Consider the following 21812-nt stretch of genomic DNA (forward strand, 5'->3'; position numbering starts at 1 on the left):
AATGATGACCCCTCTGTAAAGAGAGGCACAGCACAATGTGGCCAGAGGGGTTTTCTCATTTATTTTGACAACTGTCAAGGCTTTTTTAAAAAAAGTTGAGCACACACTTGCAGGCAGATTTGGAAGGACAAGGCTGCTTGATTAAAACCGGTTATATTGCGAGGATTGTGACCCTTACCCCGGTGTAGACAGCAGGGGTTGGGGTCTGTGGTGCCCCCCCAGTACTGCTGGACTCCACCTCCCATCAGTCCCCGGCAGCATGGGCGACGGTCAGGGCTGGGGGAGCTGTCATTGGGCAGCAACATCTGGAGGGCCAGAGACGTCCCCCATCCATAGAGAATGTGGGCCTGCTGAGCTCAGTGGCCTTACATGCCAAAGGCCCAAGGCTCGGTCCTCAAAGGAATCTTTGCTGCTGCCAGTCAGTGTAAACAATCCTGAGCTAGATTGATATTGCTGCCACCCAGCCGGGGTCAGCCAAGGAAAGTGAGTGCTGAAAGGTTCTGGAGGGAGGAAAGGAAGGCAGTCTTTGACCAGCGTGTACTTAATTAGCTGCCACAAGCTTAGAGGGCGATTAGACAAATTAACAGAGGCGGCGGCGGTTAAGGCTTTGGCTATAGGACCAGGAGAGGGGTTGTGTGGCTGTTGCACGTGCCCTGCTTCCCTTCAGGGCACCGCCTGGTTGGCCACAGTGGGAAGCAGGCTATGCTGGCCTAGATCCACTGGGGGGGAGGGGCTCCCTCTATGGTCTTTCAAGCAGTGATGAAGCCAGGATGGATGACCTCCCTTGAGCCCAGTTTTTCCAAGAGTTTGTGGTCTCCGTTGGGAAGCATCTCAGAGGAGATCAGCCAGCAAAAGGAGTTGGGGGGGCACATCCAGACGGAGCTCTGTGGTGCTGACTGGGCAGATCAGTGACCTGTGGAAGAAGAGAAAGCAGGCGTGTGTGGGGGGGGTATATCTGCGGCTTCCACAGCGTGTGGGCGCTCCTCCTGCCTCTGCCTCTGGGTGTTTTCAGTTTGGGCCGTTCTCCTTCCGGTCAGTACCAAGTAAGCCACACACCCCCATCACAGCTGGGAGACAAGACCGGGCTGCGTCTGGCTATGAAGAGCATCTGGGCAATGGGGAGAAGCTATCTGGGCAGAGGGGCATGAGAAACCGGGATGAGGGAGCCCAGCCAGCCAGCCAAGACTCTGCTTGGCCGTGAAGCCCAGGAGGTGACCCTGGGTTAGGTCCTGGTCTATCCTGCTTGGCAGGGTTGTTGTGAGGCTAAAACAGAGAGGGGTGGGAGTTATTCTCAGAGGTGTTCCGGCTCGCTACTGTTGGAAGCAGAATGCTGGAGGTGACGGACCCAAATGGGCCCGATCCTTGGAACATGAGAACGGGGGGGGGATTTTCTGAAGATCTTTGGCAAGGGAGAGCCCCCACCCCACCCTCGGCAACTGGTTCCATTGCTAAACTGCTCTTTCCCTGGAGATGTTTCCCCTAATGTTCTACCAAAATCTGCCCTCCTGTACGGTAGGCTCTTTTCCTGCTCTCTGAGCAAGCGCAGGAGTCTGCCATGTGTGTGTGAGAGAGATGACAGCCCTTCAGGTATTTGAAGGGGGCTTTCATGCGCCACGTCTTCTCCTCTCTGGGCAATGCCTTCCCAGTTCCTTCACCCACGTGGGGCCTGTTTTCTGGACCCTTCCCCCGGCCATCTCCCTTGCCCTCCCCTGAACTCCTGGGGTTAGGGTGGGACATCAGGCGAGGGGGTCTCTTGTGATTGTGTCTGAACACTTACGTGGGGGCAAGCCTGACTGGGCACAGAGGGACTTACCTTTGAGTAAACACGCATGGGGTTGCACCATTAAGTGTTCCAATGAAGCCACATTCTTCACTTTGATAGTTCAGCTTTCTTTGGTGTGAATTATTTCTTTTTTTTGGGTGGGGGAGCTCAGAATCAAGGCTTTTTAAACGGAGGTGAGAGGGACGGGCACATAGAGTGCTTACTTACCTTCAGGGTAGGTGCTGCCATCGATGGGGGCATAGCCTGGATGTGGGGAGAAGAGCGGGGGAGTTAGTAAGAGAGGTTTCTCTGTCTTCCCAGGAGGGGTAATGAGGCCTAGGTGCACCCCCAGAAAACCCACTCTTCAGGCAAGGGGAGACCAACCAGAGCCCAGCGGACAGAGATCAATGGAACAGGACCTCAGGAGAGCCCTGAAGCCGCTGAATTGGGCCAACATAGCCAGTTCCCACAGTCACCGGCCAGATGCCCCCAAGGGAAGCCCCTAGGCAGGACCTGCGTGCAAGGGCAGCCCTCTCCCCACCCAGCAATTGGTATCATTTAGAGGCATCTTGTCACCGACAGTGGGGAGGCAGGACATAGCCATTGTGGCCAGTGGCCATTGACAGCCTTATTCTCAGGTCCTCTCTTAGAGCCATCCATTTACCAGTTAACCTCTTTGGTGGTTCAGCCAACCAGCCTTTCCCAAACCACGAGGGGATCCATGTATGTCAATGCAGCTATGCTTATTTGAGCAGGGGTTGGACTTGATGGCCTTATAGGCCCCTTTCAACTCTACTATTCTATGATTCTATGGTGCAGAGCGGCATAATGCCCAGAGACACAACTCCCAACATTGTGGAGCTGATCCCTGGCCCCTGCACTGAAGAATCAGCATAGGTGGGTACCCTCCTTGACCCCTGTTCGCAAATCCAAACACGGCAGCAGAGTAGTCCCAGAGTAGTTGCTGGGATGGGCTTGCCAGATGTTGATGGACAATCAATCCCTTTGGATTGGGGCTGGTCCTGGGACATCCTGGTGCCCCGCAACATCTGGAGGGCTCCAGGCCCTGTACCTCTCCGTTGATCACAACCAATTTAAAAGTTACAACAGGAGTGGGACCTTGTGCCACGTAAAGACCACCAAATGCATTTTGGCATAAGCTTGCGTGGATCACAGTCCGTTTGCATCCAGTGAAGTGGATTCTAGGCTGGCACCATTATACATTTATTGGCCTTGAAGGTACAAGACTCTTTGCTGGTTTTGCTGCAAAAGATTGAACACAGTTCCTCCTTTGGGAAAGGAGTGAGAAATCTTTCAGCTGCAGAGAAGTTCATCTGCCTGGATATGAAGAAGGAATGGCCAACAATCCAGCACAATCTGAAGAGTCCTGGTGACCCTGAAGCGCCTTGCCTTCATTCTGCATCCATCCACCCTTGCGCCTCCCTTACTCTTCAAGCAGCAAATCCTATGCGCTTCCCTGTAGCACTGCCTTGTCCATCTAGTGCAGCCTGTGTCATCTCACTCGGATTGGGGCCTAGGCAGTTCTGCTGCAGAGCTGGGAATTCCATGCACTCAGAAAGCCAGCATGTCAACCCCTGCTTTCCACCACATTTATTATTTGGGGGCAGGCTTGTATACCCTGTGCCAGCTAATGATTTTAAGCAAGCTGTTATAGCCTTAAGTTAATCAATATATATTCAACATGTATTTGTTAGCAAAGCCTGGAGGCTTGTATTCCCCTTTCAGGCCCCAGCATCTTTGGGTATGTCAGATCACCTCATAGCCACCTGCAGTCTAATCTAGGTGTTTTAATGAGGATACGATGGCTTGCCCAGTATGATGCTGGGAATGTACCTTGTTAGTTAGAGAAATATCAAAGGAGTTTAATTAGGCATATGTTTAAGTATATGTTTATCATTAGGCAGCTTATAGTTGGCTTGCCTAGTATGGTGTTGGAAAGCACCTTGTTAGACTTCAGAGAGTCCTGATAGGCATAGATTCAATGGATGGGTCGAAGGACAGTCAATGACACGAGTCAAGTAACGGTCAAAGAGAACTTTGCTTGTTAGTAAAGATGAAGATAAAGATGGTAGCCATATAGTTTGCCAAAAGAAGATGTCAAGGTGCTCCAAGAAAGATATTATAGTTTTTTAGCAATAAGTCTGCTTTGAAGGTGTTCTGTGAAAAGGTCAGAACTGCCAATTATATGCAACATATGTTACTTCAAAGTGTATAATCTCATTAACCATGTATGTAACTCCATGTGTATGCCAATGATATGTGCCAAGATTTATACTATATAAGCATGATCTGTGCCCAGCGTGAGTGTTCAGTCTCTGACGTCCGCTACTGCAGAGCGGTGGGACTGATCCACTTTTATTGGGAATACTTGGCTGAATGCTGTAAGTTACTCAATAAATTTTAACTCTTTGTAAGCAAACCTCTTGTCTGCATCTCATCTCTGGTAATCCAAAACAACCCTGAAGGTACACAAGGCTCCATCATGCCAGACCCGGTCTGTGGCCGGAAGCTGGCCAATACAAACAGGTTCATCACCTCGGGGAGAAAGAGGTCTCCGTCCCCTCCCTGCCCCCCCATGTTCCTGCAGCAGAAGACAATCCCGCCCCTTGCATGCTGCAAAATGCTCCCTCAGTGATGTTCCTCTCGGGCTCTTACCTTCAGGCACCCTCTTCCCCCAACAGATGGTGCCGAGAACGAGCAGAAGAACGCCGACTCCCAGGACAGCCACTGAGACCCCCACTTTCACCCTGAGGTCCAGTGGCAGGCCTGGAGCTGTGGGGAGGGAGAGAGGGGGACTGTAAATGTAGGTCCCTATGACAGACCCCGCTGAGACACAAATGCTGCCCCCCCATCGCTCAGAGGCAGAGATTTCAAAAGGATTCTGGGATGGATCAAATGGTGGAAGGGCTCCCCTCCCCATCCCACTCCACCCCTATGGGAAGCCATCCTTCTTTCCCAACATCCCAGCCCCCTCCCCAGTTACTCACCCCAGTCCTTGGTGATGGCCTCCTTAAGGCTCCCGTGGGTCACACGGCAGGTGTAGGTTCCCCCCAGCTGGGGGTCGACTGGCAGCGTCAGCTGAGCCTGGTACGTCCAGTCTCCGTTGCTGAAGGCCACCTCTGGGACCGTCCTATTCTTCACGGGGGCTCCGTTCCACAACCAGGTGATGCCCACGTCTCTTGGGTAGAAGCCCCACACATCACAGGCCAACATGATGGGGGCTGGGGTGTTCTGAGGGGTGATGGGGGAAATGCGGACATTTGGGAGTGCTGCGGAGAGGAGAAAGGGAAACAGTCAGAATCAGTATTGACTTCAGGGGCCTGTTCAGCTGCACAGTCTCTAGTGAGATCAGCTTGCCATCGCTTGCCATCACTGCCCCTCTACCATGTTAATGGGACAAAGATCAATTCTCTATTCAGCCCCAAACCCAATTATGCCCCGGCTCTTAATTTGAGGGGCTCCTTCAGCTTCAGTTCCCATCCCTCCTCCTCCTCCTCCAGATGTCTCATATATTTTATTTGTTCTTTTCAGTTTCCAAAATGAGATAATATGCAAAATAAACTCTCCTATCTCAAACTTGTTTGCCAATTAATAAATAAATCCAGGTTCTTCTGAACTGAATTCTCCCTGTTAAAGAGTGCTTTTGGAAGTTTTTGAAGTCTAAAAGACAAAGGGGAAATTGTACACTTTTTGATTGCAATGCAGATGTTTATATATATATATATATAAATGTATAACCATTCCAACTCTGAATAAAAATATTTAAAAGAATATTTTTTGTGGGGGTGAGCATAGATGCCCCCCAATGAATCATTTTCAAGAACCAGAAGACCAAAACCCAGAGTGGGATTGGGGGTGGGAGACAGAATAGTGGGGGGTGCCCTCCTCCCATGCACAGAAACGACACAAAGACTCCTGTTCTGCTTCCCCAGAAAGCAGGACTAATTCTCACAGGCTTACATTACAGGAGGGCAGATTTCGGTGGAGCATTAGGAAAAACCTGTGTCACTTGACAATGCAGTTAGCTGAAAGAGTGCAGGAGGGGTTCTCCCTCCCTGGAGACTGGCTAGCCACCTGCTTGGGGGGCGGGGAATGCATTTGCTCCGGATTTCTTGCATCAAGCGGTTGGAAGGGCCGTCCTAGCTGAGTGGGCACAGAGCCCTGCGCTGCATGCAGACGGTCCCAGATTCGGTCCCCAGTGGTGGCATCTCCAGGAGGGGCTGGAGAAAGGTGGCTGGCAAGTCCCCCTCCCCCTCAAGGATCCACACCCCCAAAGCCAAGGTGCAGAGCCCTGGGCCCCTCCCCTTGCCTCCGGCCTGCTCCCGGTTTCACAGGCTCTTTGACTCCCACTCTACTCACCCTGCCTGGCCCCCGTCCGTCCCCATAGCGACTGGACCTGCCCTTGGCACTTCTGCTGTGCCTTCTCCATCTGCCTGCCCAGGATTCTGTCCAGCTGATCAGAGAGGTAGACGGTGGAGTAGTTCCAGGGGAAGAAGACGCCGAGGCCGCAGGGCTGGTAGCTCTGGCTGTCGTGGTCGTAGCAGATGAAGGGGACCTTGTTGAAGGACAAGGTCCAGTTGGCCCAGAGGACCCTGCCCTCTGCAGAGAGCGGGCAGTCCGTCTCCAGGTGTAGGACGAAGGCCCCTGGGCGAGGGACAGGGAAAGGGTTAATTGCCTTTGGCACAGATGCACAGGGCATATATTTGGGAGGGAGAGAGAGACTGACACCCCCCCTTAGAGATGCCCCCCAGCCACTTCATCCATGGCCTGCATGTGGAAGGGCTCATGGAGTGGCCGGCTTTCCCAGAAGAAAAGTCAAAGCAGAGCCCTGCTGGATCATGTCCAAAGCCACCTCCAATGACCAGCCAGCTGCTTCTGGAAAATCCACAAGCAAGGCATGAAGGCCAGGCCATTTGGGGCATTCCCAGGTAGACTGTTTCTGACTATGGAAGCTCCATATAGCCTTTATGATTAATCCGTATCAAGAAGAGTTCTGCATATGGCTAACCCTGTTTTACAGGATCTGGTCTGTTGGGGGGGGGAGTCACTGTGGTGTATTTAATAAAACTGACAATAAAAAACACAATAAATAAATAAAGCCATCTAGATATCACCACACCTATGGCTCTACTACCCTCAACTCTTCTGATCTTGGAAGCTAAGCAGGTTCAGGCCTGGTTAGTGGCTTTGAATGCCAGGGGCCATCGGCTTAGAGGAAGGCAGTGCTAAACCACCTCTGAATACCTCTTACCATGAAAACCCTACGGATACATCCAAAAGATTCATAGGGTCGCCAAAAGTCGTAATCGACATGAAGGCATATAACAACAAAACCATGTTTTATTTTCTATAAAAATGCAATTTATAAATATCACAAGGCAGCTCACAGATTCACATAAAAACAGTAAGAACATCAAGCACATCATTAAAAAAAATTAAATATCTATAAATTTCACTTCTCTTGTTTGGCCTTCCTTTTTTTCTACTCCCTGCTGTTTTCCCCAGCATTATTGTCTTTTCTAGTGAATCATGTCTTCTCATGATGTGTCCCAAGTATGAGAACCTCATTTTCATCATTTTAGCTTCTAGTGACAGTTCTGGTTTAATTTGTTCTAACACCCAATTATTGGTCTTTTTCACGGTCCATGGTATGCAGAAAGCTCTCCCCCAACACCACATTTCAAATGAGTTTATTTTTCTCCTATCCGCTTTTTTTACTGTCCAACTTTCACATCCATACATAGAGATCGGGAATACCATGGTCTGAACGATCCTGACTTTAGTGTTCAGTGATATATCTTTACATTGGAGGACCTTTTCTAGTTCTCTCACAGCTGCCCTCCCCAGTCCTAGCCTTCTTCTGATTTCTTGACTTTTGTCTCCATTTTGGTTAATGACTGTGCCAAGGTATTAATTCTTGACAAGTTCAATGACCTCATTGTCAATTTTAAAGTTATATTAATCTTCTGTTGTCATTACTTTAGTCTTCTTGGCGTTCAAGATGCAGGGTAAAAGCCTGCTTTCCTAGGCAAACGCAAGCACACGCTGGCAAACTCGCATTTCAACATTTGATGTTACTCTCTGCTGCTGTGGTGCTTCTTTAAACGAAATTAAGCACACAAATTACACACAGCGCAACAAGAGCAACCCTGTCCTCTCCCCGCCGGAAAGAGGAGCGCCGGCGCCGCCCCCGACCTAAGGCAATGGCAAAGGAGGCAGGGAGGGGGTCAGGGGGCCTGCCGGCTGCGCCTCGAGGAACTTTCCCTCCCGCTCCACCCCGTGAGAAGTTCCACCGGACAAACCCTCCCCCCGCCCTTTCGACGCTGTTCTTAACGCGAGCAGGAAGCCGCTCGGCCGCCCCCTCTGACCAGCCCCCCTTCCCTTTCACGCCCGGTCAGACCCCCGCAGCGCCCCCTTTCCAGGGAAGCCGGATCGTGCTAAGCGGCGCGCCTGGGAGGGGGGCTGCCGGGGAAGGCGCCACGGGCTCCGCGTCAGGGGCTGTCCTGGGCCCTTCAGGGTCGGGGGCCCCTCCGGGCCGGGCTCGCTGACCTCCCCGCTTGAGCTGCGGAAGCCCGGCCGCCTGGGCGCTTGCTCCTGCTCCGGCAGACCCCGAAAGAGACAGGGAGAGAACTAGCCTGGCTCCCCGGTGGCGAAGGCAAGGCACTCTGCACGCACCCAGAGGCATCCTGTCCCCTGTTCCTGGGATCGGATAGAAACGCCTCCCGGGCCCTGAGCTCCGCTGGTCCTTGAGCCAAATTACCCCCCCCGCAGATCACTAGAATACCCAGTAGAGCCTCACATGCACGCGCCCCCCTCCTTCCCACAAATGCCCAACCAGGTGCCCCAGCAAGGAAGCCCACAAGCAGGGCAGGAGGGACGCCAGTATTTATTTATTTGTCATTACATTCCTATCCCACCTTTCCTCCAAGCTGGCGTTCATGGTTCTCCCGTCCCCATTTTATCCTGACAACAGCCCTGTGAGGTAGATCACTGACGCCCAAGGTCACCCAGAGAGGGTCATGGCTGAGTGGGGATTTGAACCCTGGTTTCCCGGGTCCCAGTCCAACACTAACCACTACGCACACTGCCCTTTCCCTGTTGTTTGCCCCCCCCCGAATCTGGTATTCACAAGTGGGCTGCTCCTGAACCTGGAGGATCCTTTTTTTTAAGAATGGCCCTTGACTGACCTTTCTGTCCTCCCTGAATATGGTCTACTAATCCCCCTTCAAGGCCATCTAAGCAGAGAGGTCCGCAGGCTCAAGCCAACACAGCTCTCCGCCGCCTTTCCTTCCTTCAGGATCCGCCCGGCGGCTTTGGAGCCAGAAAAAAACGGAAGCATCAAAAAAAACCCGAGCGCCCCGGCGTAGCCAACCTCGCAGGGTTGTTGTGAGTGGGCAATAGGAGAGAAAGTGAGATCCTGAAGCAGGACGTGCCCTAAGCTCTTTAGAAGAAGAAGGCGGGGAGGCTGTTGTTGTGATGATGATGATGACGATGATAACAATAATAACAGGAAGATAAGACGGCTCTCTCGGCCCGCCGCCTCCCTACCTGCCTGCAGGTGAGTCAGGGCCAGGCAGAGGCCCCACCAGGCCAGCCGGAGCCGAGGCCGCATCCTGGCGCCGCCGAAGCGAGCGAGCGAGCGAGCGAGGGAGGCGGCGCGGCGATGCCACTGGGCCCGCTTCTGCTCTGCGCGCCCGCCGGATCGGTCTCTCTCTCGCAGCTCTCCCCGAGGGCGCGGGGATCCACCCGGGAAGGGATCTTCTTCTGCACTGCTAAGAGTCGATCCCTCGTTAGGTCCCAAACTCGGACCCTCCTTCGGAGCTCCGCCGCGGGGGTCCCCCGTTCTCTTTATTTTGGGGTGGGGGGATCCCTTCTTCCGTCCAGGGCCGGTGCGGGGGGCTTCTCCAAGGGATCCCTGCTGGCAGTGGCAGAGAAGGAGAGCTGGAGCCCGGGAGGATCCCTTCTCTCTGCCGCCGCCCTGCGAGCCTGCGCGCGTGTGCGTGCCCGGAGGACCCACTTTGCCCTCCACCCCACGCTCGCCCCTACTGAAGAGGGGGAACCCCCCACTCGCTCACCCCGCGGGGAGCCAATGGGGAGGGCGGCCGCCTGCGCGTCATCAGTCGCCGGGCAAAGCGGAGCCTTCGGGGCGCCTCAGAGGGAAAGTGCGCGGCGAGCCGACAAGGGCCGGATCCCGCGGCGCAGGGGCCGGGCGGAGGTCGGGAGGAGCGCGGGGCGCTCCATGGTGTGGTCGTTACGTTATCTGAAGTGAGTATTCCAGTAACACCCACCCAGCACTGCAGACCAACATGTTCTCCAGCCATGAGGACTAGAATCTTACTTTGAAAGAAAGCTAAATTCTACTCAGGGTTGCTACAGTTACCAAATTAAGTTTTTACTGTTTTTTTTACTGTTTTTAAAATTGTAACTATCATGTTTCTGTTTTATTGTGTACGTCGCTCAGAGTGGCTGGACAACCAGCCAGATGAGCGACTAACAAATTTAATAATAAATAAATAAATAAATAAAATGGTAACAGATGCACAAAGCTGTATCAATTTTTGAAAGTAGGAAGAACAGACCAGCCGCTGCATAGACGCCCCGCCCCCCAAAAGCCACCATGTTATAAAGTAAACATTGCCCCTGAGCGGATTCTGCCCTGATTTCCAGTCCAGCATAACTACAAAGGCGAGGAATTAAGATGAACGTGGGGGGGGGGGCTTTTCCTACACCCAGAGAGTGAATACCAGTGAGGAAAGGGCGCCTCCTTTTGAAGCCATAGGAATACATCCTCTTATGGGGATAGATGAACCAACAGGAAACAAATCAATGGCTGTTCTTAAAATAAATTGGGAGGGATTCTGAAGGTCATCTAGTCCAACCCCATCCGACTCAGTGCGTCATCACCAGAATTTCATTTGTATGCTGTCTTTCCACAAAAAATTGTGCTCAGAGTGGCTTGCAACAAAGTGAGCAGCAATCACAAGAAACATCATAACAACAAAAATAACAAAACAGGGACACAGCTGCAAATATGAGCAAAAAAATAATAATCCAACTTTGCTCCTGGAACCCCCACCCCCACCCCACCCCACCCCACCCCACCCCACCGATGTTACTACCAGTCAGACTGCTGCCGCCGCCGCTCTTGCAAGGCTTCCAAAGGCAGTGGGCAGTGGGGGTCTTGCAGGGCCTTGCAGCTGCGGCACCCTGACAAACAGCCTGCAGGAGTTTCTGCACGACACCCGCTGTCTCTGTTCTGCTATCGAATGGCTCGTTGCATTGGGAATTTCCCGCTAACGTTTAGCCCAAATCTGCTTCCCTTTGATTTCTGCTCCTGCAGTTCCATCCCCTCCTTCTGGAGCGACAGAAAGCGTCAATCCCCCCTCCCAGCCGCAGCTGATCCGCAGCGCTTGTTTTGCTATTGCTCTTTGTATTTTCCCATCATGCAAACAGCTGCGTCTCCTGCCCTAAAAGGAACACCAGTGAAATCGTGGCCACTTTGGGGGTGCAGGGAGGGGAGGAGGCCGAAAGGAGGCTGAGCAGGCCAGGACTGGCAGGGCTAACGACTCCCATGATGCACGACGCGCCTTGCCCAGGCTCATGGATCAGGAGCGCTTTGTCTTAATGGAAGGTTAGCAGAACGATCCTCAAAAGGGATCCGACAGCGGCAGGCCTGGGCAGTCAGAACCAGCCCTCCCCTTCCCTCGGCTTCCTCTCGCCCACTTCCCCTTGGCTCGGGGCCCACCTTGGGCCTCTTGGCAAATCGCTTTCACTTTCGATGCTCAACCACTGGGCCAAGCCACTTCTCCAGAAAACAAGAGGATCAAGGCCTGCCTGGGCTGCGCTTGAGGAGGGGCCCGCAGGGTGCTGCCCGGCTTTAGGATGTGATCTCTCCCCTTCTCTCTCTTCGTGGCATTCCTTTGTCCAGAGCAGCCCAGCCCACCCCGAAAAGAAATGGTCACCCATCGCCTCTGGCCCTCCCCCCTTTAATGCAGCCCCCAGAAGGGTTCCCCCCAAGAAATGTGGCCCTCTGGCTGATAAAAGGGCCCCCAACCCTGCTTTAAGACACCCTGGGCTCCCCCTGATCTCACCACATAGAATCCCAGGAAGGAAACAAAACAGTCCAAAGGTTTGATTTGTTATATTTTTCCCAGAAAAGGATTTTATTGGACATCTGACATTATGAACAAGCCATAAGCTAAAATAAAAATATGCACCAAATTGTGCGAAATGGGTAACAGCCCCCCCAACTGCTCCCCCCTTCCCCCCGGTCTCTCTCTGTTTCATCCTACCTCTCTAGTCCTTGGGTGGGCCTCATGCGTCCCCCTCCCCTTTTAAATCTGGAAAGCATTTCACCACTGTTCATTGTGCAGCTCCTCACAACCAGCCTGCAAGGTATTACTTGAAAAATGGAAATGGCCTGCCTTCAAGTCGATCCCAACTTATGGCAACCCTATGAATAGGGTTTTCGTGGTAAGCGGTATTCAGAGATGGTTTGCCATTGCCTCCCTCTGAGGCTGAGAGGCAATGACTGGGCCAGGGTCACCCAGGGAGCTTCATGGCTGTGTGGGGATTTGAACCCTGGTCTCCCAGGTCGTAGTCCAACACTCTAACCACTCCACACACTGGCTCACTAAGGTATTACTTAGGCCCACCCTTAACAGCTGTGTGGTAGGGCAGAAATTCAACTGATGGTGACCCTTTCCCTTGCTGAACATCCTGCATTTGCGGAGTTTAGAGCAGATGCTGGTATTATGGTCTTGGATTAGTTTCTACTGTTGCCCTGTTTGTCTGATTGGACATGGGCCTAGTTCTCATTGAGGAGGTCAGCCTTTGTCTCTGGATTGTACCACTTCAAATTGCAGGTGGGGTCCCACCGGACGGAACACTCAGCTAGGACTTTCCCCTTGAATATAAGAACACCAGAGGAGCCCTGAAGCAGCCAAAGGGGCCCATCTAGTCCAGTGCCCTGTTTTCTCACAGTGGCCGAACCAGGTGCCTTTCCTGAGAAGCCTGATATGCCGGAGTGTTCTATATTGCAAAGGGATGTTGTTATGTGGAAGAGTGTTTCCATCATGCAAGGCCTCACTTAGTCTTAAGAAGCCTGTTCCTGGCACAGGTTTACCGCCTCAGATGAGAATCATAGGGTTGGAAGGGACCTGTAGGGAGGGTCATCTAGTCCACCCTCTGCTCAATGTAACTCATTGTCAACCAAAATCTCCTTCCCCGCATTTTCCACTCTGTCATTTGGTTCCTAGTCCTGCCCTCTCTGAGCAACAGAGAACGAGTCTGGCCCATCTTCTGCGTGGCTGAAAGCCCTTCAGATACTCAGGACAGCTGTGATGTCTCTTCTCCAGACTAAACATTGTCGACCATTCAGCATCTTCCAGACCCCTCGCCATCCTGGGGTAATGCCCATTAGGACTGGTGGGGCAGAAGGCAGGAGGCCCAAGAGCAGCGGGAGCCAATTCCAGGGACCGAGGAGGCGGGGGCAGCTGGCTGAGAGCAGGCCGAGGTTAGTGAGGGAGAGTCCCATTTGCCCTAAAGGGCCACAGCCCCACTGCTGTGGAGGGACCCCCTCCTATCGCACCCTCCAGCTGGCCATCGCCAGAGCTGGAGCCACCGCTCCGGAGAACGGGCAAAGCATTTAGTCGGCAGAGCCCCTTGCTAACCATTGAGAGATGGCAAAATATTTGCAGCCGAGCGGAGGGTGGATGGAAGGACATCCTGGATGAAAATTAATGGGCTTTTCGGCAGGGCAGGACAACATGGAAATAAATTATTCTCCAAGGGGCATCAGCACAGGTTGTTTTGAAAAATTAAAGAAAGCAGAAAATGGAGAGGGATCCTGGGGATTAATTCTGCCCAGAACTACACCCGCTAGCCAGGAACTCTCCTCCTCCTGCTGCCACCACCATCCCTCCCCCCAGCCTAAGCTGAGGGATGGCAAGCAGTACTTTCTCACTCCAAGGGGAAGCACTCCGAACATGCTCAGAGGCAGTCATTGTATAATTGCTTCACAACTTCCAGGACTCAGCCCTGCCTGGCTGCACATTCCAAAAAATTGTATGGTACAGACCACTCCTGCCACAGGACTGTGCCATTTCACAAAGCTTGTGGGGATCCCCACGACTGAATGCCTGCCTGCGTAAAGAACAGAAGGGGTGGGGCAGAGGGAGCCCCTCTTTCTTTTTCCATGAGGAGAGAGAATTTTTGGCATAGGGAGGAAATCCATCATAGGATCACCCCTTCCCCCTCCAAGCCAACCTCCTTGATCCAAACACGCAACATCATTCAGGCTGCTGTTCAAGGGATGGGGGGGGGGCAGAGGTTGAAAGCGCTTCCTGCCCCCAAATCAGACACTTGTTGACACTATGGCATATGGGGTAAGGCCCCAAATAGGAGCGGGATGGAGGCCAGGGTTGGATGGGGGCCTCTTCCAACCCCCCACCCCACCTCCAGCAAAACAAATATTCAATTTATTGGAGCTACATCATACTTCTAATCTAACATGTCCAAGAAACTCAGGGCTCTGTGTGTGTGTATTACACTTTAAAGTCCCAGCCTTTGTTGAACCCCCCCCTCCAGTGCCTAACAAACCAAACTATGCTCCCTTCCTGGTAGGGCTGTGTTTCCATGAAAAAGGCAGAAGAAGATCTATACCTGGGACAAGAGGAGGACATAGAAGGATGACGATGTTGGTGTCAGTAGTGGGATTGGCAACCACATTATTTTAGTCCTGCAGGCATCATTCTCTGCTCCTGCCCTTCCCATGAGGAAATCCCCTTCTTTACCCCACTGCTAGTTGGCACTCTCTGGCTGTACCTTCACAGAGCATCTGGGGGGAGGGTGGGGAAAAGGCACAGCCATGGAGTGGAAGAGCAGGCGGCCTGCAGCCCACCCCACCTCCCTGCAGCAAGGCCAAATGCCACTCCAGGAGGTGCGGTGGAGTCCACGAGTGGAACCTGGTTGGTGGAGGGGTGGGTTGGCGGGAAAGACTTCCACAGCTCATTGTGAGCAAAAGAGCCTCCCTCTGCCCCACATACGATGGGGGGTGGTTTGGTAGCTAGGGGCAGTTCCAGTTGGGAGGATGTGTGGGGGTCGAGGACCCTAGCAGTCGATGCCACTTTCTCATCAGGGCCTCTTTCTCCATCAGGGCCACTCTCAAGGATTCATTCTGAGGAAGAGAAAGAGCGACGGGTGAAGACACAAGGAGGGCAGCAGTGGGTGGGACATTTGGGCGGGGTGGGGGTCCTGGCCTGCCCCTGCTCTCCCCTGCCCCTCCTGACTCTCACGACATAAGGGGGCAAAAGGAACATTCCTGTTTGCCCATGCAGCTCAATGCTGTCTGCACTGGGGGGCAGCCACTCGTCAGGGTTACAGCCAGAAGACTCTTCCCTCCCTTCCTGAGCTGTCCTGAGCTAGGTGGGCCCCAATGGTCGGACTGCGTCAGTATTGGGCAGCTGACAAGAAGGCACTAGGCAATCCCATCTCGGCTCACCTGTTTTGCTGGCTGCACGGGCCATGAGAGTGAGGACTACCCCTGTGATGATGAAGAGGATCCCCAGTCCGAAAGCGACACCACACAGGATGTTCTCCAGGAGCTCCGAGGCGATGGGATCTTTGGGGACTGCGGGAGGGTTGGGGGAGAGAGGTGAGAGGCAGAGGGTCAGTGGAGGGAGGGGTTGGGGACATTCGGGGTGGATGGGGGACAGGAGAGAAACTCACCCCAGAAAGCCACGGTGCTGAACTTGTCCCGGGGACTCCTGACAGTGCAACTGTAGATGTCTCCCTCCTGGGGGGTGACCTCTAAGTAGGAGAAGAGTTTGAAGTCCAGCACTTGCACGGGGTAGATCTGAGGGGTGGAGACCCCCTGGGTCACTGCCTGGTCGTGGTGTGCCCAGGTGAGGTTAGCCGAGGGCGGGAAGATGTTGGTCACAGAGCAGATGAGGGTGTTGGGCGTGCCCAGCTGGAGGGGCCGGAGGGTGAAGATCTCCACCTGAGGGATACCTGTGGGGTGGAAGGGGGGTCAGGAGGAGCGGCCAACGCTTTGGGGCCTCCAAAGGTGCAACACAAAACGAAATGAAAATCACATGACTGGCTCCAAGAACCACGAGGACATGGGAGTAGAAAAAGATCCAGAGGTGGCTCAGGCCAGTGGCCTGTCCAGGGCCAGCATCCTGTTCTGACTGTGGCCCACCAGATGCCCATTGTGGGAAGCCCACAAGCTGGACCAGAATGAAAGGGCACTTTCTGTTGGAAGTGGGGCAAGAGCAACTCCTGGTTTGGTCTTTTGTTTGTGGTCCAGAGGGGAGATAGAGCTAGGGTCCCCCAGATGGAGAGGCTTGTTTACCTTTACCTGTGATGCTCTGACTGACTTCCTTCTGTCGCTAGACTGTGACGTCTTTAGGGAAGCTTACCTGCCCCTCCTCCTTCCGCCCTTTGACTGTCCAAGAGAACTAGGTGTGCCTTTCTATCTACTATGTATTTCTATAAATAAAGTAGTTTTTCTTATTTTACCAAGTCTTAAGTCTCAGTGATCACAATGCAGGGTAAAAGCCTGCCACTTAGGTAAATGCACACACACGCTGGCACACTCGCATTCAGACCACTGCTACTCTCTGCTTAACAAATATACAAATTGACACAACAACACTCTGCCCCCTCCTGCGGCTTCCAGCCGCTGGTATTTGGAAGCACATTGCCTCCAATCACAAGACTGTCACACTGATAATATGGGCTCACTCACACGCCTAAGAAGCTGAACTGCCCACTCAAGGGTCCGTCCCTCATTCTTGTTTTGTTTTTTAAGATGGCCAGCAAGAAAGACGGTGGGTGGCTTGGGAGCAGAGAGAGATGTCAAGGCTGCGGCAGCCTCTTCTGCGGAGACCCACAGAAATGAAGGCTGCAGCGCCTGGCTAGACTGATCTGCTAGACCTCTGCTTGTGGGTCTCTCAGGCAGGCCGTCTGGTAGGTCACGTGAAGACAGGGCTAGATGGGCCCTCTTGGGCCTGACCCTGCAGGACAGCTGTGATGTTCTTCCTCATGCCTGGCTATCAGCCACAACAGCGAAGAGGTCGTCTGCCTCACCTTTTGCCTCGGGCATCATCACATATGTGTCCGAGAAGTTGGTGAGGATGTCCAGCACTTGTTGGCAGATGGAATTTTGCTGCTCAATTTGTTCCTTGGAGGTCCGGTTCTGCACCTCCGGCTGGAAATCGGGCAGGTGGGGGTGCCAGGCGTCCCCCAGGAAATCAAACCAGAACAGCTGCTCATCATCCAGGGTTTGGGACAGGCCAGAAAAGGGGTAGTCTTCCTGGCAAAAGAGCACCTCGGAAAAGAGATGAACGGGGTCCTCTGCGGATGAAAGACAGAGAGAGAGGAGTGGAGGATCCCAGGCCACAATGCATGCTGGGAATGCAGGGAGGAAGTGCCCTTTTATCCAGATCAGACTCTGGGTCCATCTAGTTCAGGATGCTGTCAATAAAGCTTCAGCAGTGTGTGTCCCTCTGGCTGTGGCTAAACAGACCATTTATAAGTCCAGAACTAGGAAACGTATTCAAAGTGCTGGTTTTGACCTAAAAAGCCTTATACGGCTCAGGACCCCAATACCTCAATGACCGCCTCTCCCCATAGGAACCAGCTGGCACCCTGCATTTGGCATCTGAGGCCCTACTTTGTGTGCCCCCTGGTCTTCTCAGTGGTGGCCCCATGCATATGGAATTTATTTATTTTATTTATTATTTGATTTATATCCCGCCCTTCCTCTCAGCAGGAGCCCAGGGTGGCTAACAGAAACGCTTAAAACACTTTAAAACATCATAAAAAGACCTTAAAATACATTAAAACAAAATGTTAAAAACATTTTTAAAAATCTTTAAAAACATATTGTTTTTAAAAAAGGGTTAAAAACATTATTAAAGAAAACATATTAAAATCAATTCTAACACAGATGCAGACTGGGATAGGTCTCAACTTAAAAGGCTTGTTGAATGCTCTCCCCAGAGAGGCATGCCTGGCACCATCATTACTTACTTTTAGGTACCAAGCAATCTCTTCTCCCAGGCATTTGGCTCCTAATTTTGGAGGGAATTTGTAAGGCTCTTGATGTTATAGCCTCTTTTAAGGGTGTGGGTAGTTCCACCGTTGTTACATTTATGTGTTTTCACATTTTTGTTTTGTTCAAATTTTTACACTGGCTTTTAAACATTTTTGTTGATTGTAAGCCACATTTGTGAAGAAAAACAACTAACACATTTAATAAACAAACACATAAATAAATATTCAGCATGCATATTTTTAAACTCTATTATTTTTTTAAAAAATACCAAAATAAATAAATAAAAAGGAAACAATGAAGACCAATGTGCCTAGCAGTAGGAATCTAGGAGGGTGCCTTTGGGGCCCATCTAGCTCCACCACACCTACACTTCAGGGGGTCAGGCAAGAGTCTCTCTTCCTAGAGATGCTGCCAGTGGGGATTGAAGTGGGGACCTTCTGCATGCAAGCCAGATGCTCTCCTTCTGAGCTCCCTCAAGAGCATTCAGGAAGTGCAGTCGTGGGTGTGCGAGGGGCAGTTAGATAAGTTTAGACACTGGACTTAACGGCGTTATTCTCCGCCCACACACAAAGAGGCACAGACACTCTTTAGATGCCAGTGTGTAAAGTTTCAATTACTTGGGGGGGGGGGAGCTGATGGGAGTCTGAGTCCAGCAACAGCTGCGGGGCCCAGCCCCGACTTACTTCAAAAGGTGGTGCAAGCCTGCTGCCCCACTGTGCATTTGGGGCCCTTCTGCCGAGGGAGGACCTGGTCTTCTGCCCTAAAGTCCTGTCCTGAGGGCACCATGACAAGGGGGAGGGGTGGAACTTCCTCTGTGCGAGAGCAGAGTGCTCCTGGGGGATTTCAAAGCACGTTCTCCCAATATAATCTGCCCCTCTCTCCCCTCCCCAGCACTCCCAGTTATGGACTGGGGATTATTAGGGGAAAATAGATTGGGGGAGAGCCAGGAGTAAACATCCTGAAATAATCAAATTGCTACTTAGCATAATGACATCAAAATTAAATCAACAAGAGTGGAGATGTTCAGAAGTATCCTAATTCCAAAAGTGAAACCTGAAGAGCCTCAAAACTGAATTTTGTTTTCTTTCTCAGACTCCAATATTTGAGTGACGCTTTATCGGAGGTCCAACTAAGTCTGCCTAGAAGCCAAGCGCGCCTGCGAACCTGCAAAAGGCCCGTTGTCATCTGCAGGAAAACGGCAGCACCACCCGAGGCGTGCCTGCTTCAGTTCCCCAGGTGAGTCTGCCTAGGGTCTGCACCTGTACACGAGGGAGCATGAAATTGCCGGACTTAGACCTTCATTCCGCCTCTGGGCAGAGAGGCACGCGCCAGATTTAACTGCCGAACAAATCACAGACTGTGAAAAAGCTGCCCTGGTCGAATTTCTGCCTGCTAGGCAGATGTTAAAAGTGAATGAACTCTGCCGGAGGAGCGGGGGGGAGGGGTCAACGCTAGAGAGGAGCTCATCAGGGGTCAGGGCAAATTAGGTCCTCTCCTTCCTCCAAAACGAAATGCACACACACACACACTTTGCTGCGCGCCCCTTGCACGAGCAGGAAGTGGGTGCAGCAGTCTCTCTCTCTCTCTCTCCCTCTCTCACACACACACACACAAACACACACACACACACACACACACACACACATTTTTGTACCTTGAGCTTTTGCAGCTGCCGCCCCCCAAAGGAAAGCCAAGGCCGCCGGCCCCCACCAGCCGCACCGTCGGGGACCCATGCTCTGCCTGCCTGCCTGCCTGCCCGCCTGCCCCAAGGCAACTCCGGAGCGTCAGCAGAGACCTCTCCCGGCGCCCCCGGCGGGTTTTTTTGTGGGGGGGGGGCTGCTTCTTCCAGCCAGCCAATGGGGCTCCGTTGCGCTCCCGTGTCACTAGTTGCCAAGGAGAGGCAGTTGGGTTTCGGCTCTGGAGCGGAGATGGGCGATATAGGCAAGGACGGAGGAGAAGCCGCCGCGCCTGCAAGCTGCCGGGGGGGGGGGGTCACCTGGGGGGCAGTGTGATGTATATATGGAAGGAACTCTGGGAGAGTACAAAACTTCTGTAGTAGATTTTGTATTGGAATTCCGCAATAAATTAACATCAATGATGGAGGTGGTGGAAAAGAATTTGAGTCATGCACAGGAGAAGCAAAGTTACTGGTATGACAGAACAGCCAGAGAACGTGTGTATGATGTGGGAGATATGGTTATGGCGTTCATACCCAGGAAACATGACAAATTACAGGCTAACTGGGAAGGACCATATACCATCAGAGAAAGGCTTGACACAGTGACATATGTAAGCACCACAGACCAATTAAACAAAAGCAAAGTGGTTCATGTAAATATGTTAAAGCCTTACCATACCAGGGATGCACAGGTGTTGCAAGTTACCTTATTCCCTGAGGGAAGTGGGTCTGAACTTCCAGATTTGGTACAGGAAAGCAAAGACAAAGGAGGGGTAGATCAAGTGGAATGGTCAGAGGAGGTGAAGGAGGAAGTAAAAGAAGAGATTCTGAGAGTTTTGAAAACCTATAGGAATCTCTTTAGCAACAAACCTGGCCGAACCAGTATAGTTATACATTCCATTGATACTGGAGATCATGCCCCAATCAGATCTGTTCCGTACCGTGTGAATGGGAAAGTTTTGAATGAGATCAAAAAGGAGGTGGAAGATATGCTGGAATTAGGAGTGATCAGGGAATCCATCAGTCCCTGGGCCTCAAGTATTGTCCTGGTTCCGAAAAAAGATGGAACGACCAGGTTTTGCATTGATTATCGGCTAATCAATAAAATTACTGTCCCAGATGCGTATCCTATGCCTAGGGTAGACGCAATGTTAGAGTTATTGGGGGCAGCAACCATTATCTCTACACTAGATCTCTGTAAAGGATTTTGGCAAATGGAACTAGACGAGCAATCCAGAGCCAAAACTGCCTTCAGTACACCAGATGGGTTATATGAGTTTGTGACCTTACCCATGGGACTAAGGAACTCACCAAGTTCATTTCAGAGGCTAATCAATACTGTGTTGCGAGGCATGTCAGATTTTGCAGTGGCCTATATCGATGACGTGGCCATTCTTAGCAAGTCGGTGCCTGAGCATGTCCAACACCTGACAACAGTATTGGAGGCCTTAAGAAAAGCAGGCCTCACAATAAAAGCTAAGAAATGCCAGTTTGGACTAAAGGAAGTAATCTATTTAGGACATAAGGTGGGGAGTGGGAAAATCACCCCCTTATGGAGCAAGGTGGAGGCAATACAAGCGTGGCCGATCCCCTTAACCAAAAAACAAGTAAGGGCATTTCTGGGTGTGGCTGGATTTTATAGGAAGTTTGTGAGAAATTTTGGGGAAATAGCAACCCCCTTGCATGAATTAACAAAGAAGAAGTGTTCTGAGCGTGTGGTATGGACGGATGAATGTCAGAAGGCTTTTGATCTACTGAAGCAAGCCTTGTGCCAAGGACCCATATTAATAGCACCAGACTATGAGAAACCATTCATCGTGGCTACAGATGCGTCGGACCTCGCGCTGGGAGTCGTCTTGCTACAGGAGAGAGAAGGCACCAGACATCCAGTGGCGTACCTGAGTCGCAAGCTGATGCCGAGGGAGAAAAACTATTCGTCGGTCCAAAAGGAGTGCCTAGCGGTCGTGTGGGGACTGAACAAGTTGCGCCCATACGTGTGGGGATGAAGATTCACAGTGACTACGGATCATCGGGCCTTGTTATGGTTGCAGACTATGAAAAACCATAACACTATGCTGCAGAGGTGGTCCTGGGCCCTACAGGACTATCAAGTGGACTTCCAGTTCATCAAAGGCAAGGACAATGTACTGGCCGATGGACTTTCCAGGCAAGTGGCTGGGACTGCAGTGACGTGACCAGACAGAGGAACAAAGAAAGACATTTTCCCCATAGAGACTTTTATTTGTTAACGCGACGTATAAATCCTGGAACAGGAATAATACTCTGCTGTT

The 21812-nt window shown here is 52.0% G+C and overlaps 2 protein-coding genes across 2 annotated transcripts; both read right to left on the reverse strand.

Annotated features, from left to right (window-relative positions):
• Window positions 1-42: 42 nt before the first annotated feature.
• On the reverse strand, window positions 43-9850 carry LOC133381954 (class II histocompatibility antigen, M beta 1 chain). Its single transcript, XM_061621578.1, has 6 exons — window positions 9332-9850; window positions 6143-6427; window positions 4771-5052; window positions 4439-4555; window positions 1991-2026; window positions 43-913 (listed from the first exon to the last, which is right to left on the reverse strand). The coding sequence occupies exons 1-6, from the start codon at window positions 9393-9395 to the stop codon at window positions 906-908; spliced, it is 792 nt and encodes a 263-aa protein (XP_061477562.1). The 5' UTR covers window positions 9396-9850; the 3' UTR covers window positions 43-905.
• A 3114-nt stretch (window positions 9851-12964) lies between these two features.
• Window positions 12965-19670, reverse strand: LOC133381950 (class II histocompatibility antigen, M alpha chain). The gene is made up of 5 exons (XM_061621570.1): window positions 19498-19670; window positions 16874-17140; window positions 15512-15793; window positions 15285-15413; window positions 12965-14960 (listed from the first exon to the last, which is right to left on the reverse strand). Exons 1-5 carry the CDS (start codon window positions 19574-19576, stop codon window positions 14956-14958), a joined length of 762 nt encoding a protein of 253 aa, XP_061477554.1. The 5' UTR covers window positions 19577-19670; the 3' UTR covers window positions 12965-14955.
• Window positions 19671-21812: the final 2142 nt, after the last annotated feature.

Source organism: Rhineura floridana, chromosome 3, assembly GCF_030035675.1.
Source record: "Rhineura floridana isolate rRhiFlo1 chromosome 3, rRhiFlo1.hap2, whole genome shotgun sequence".
NCBI classification, from domain to species: domain Eukaryota; kingdom Metazoa; phylum Chordata; class Lepidosauria; order Squamata; family Rhineuridae; genus Rhineura; species Rhineura floridana.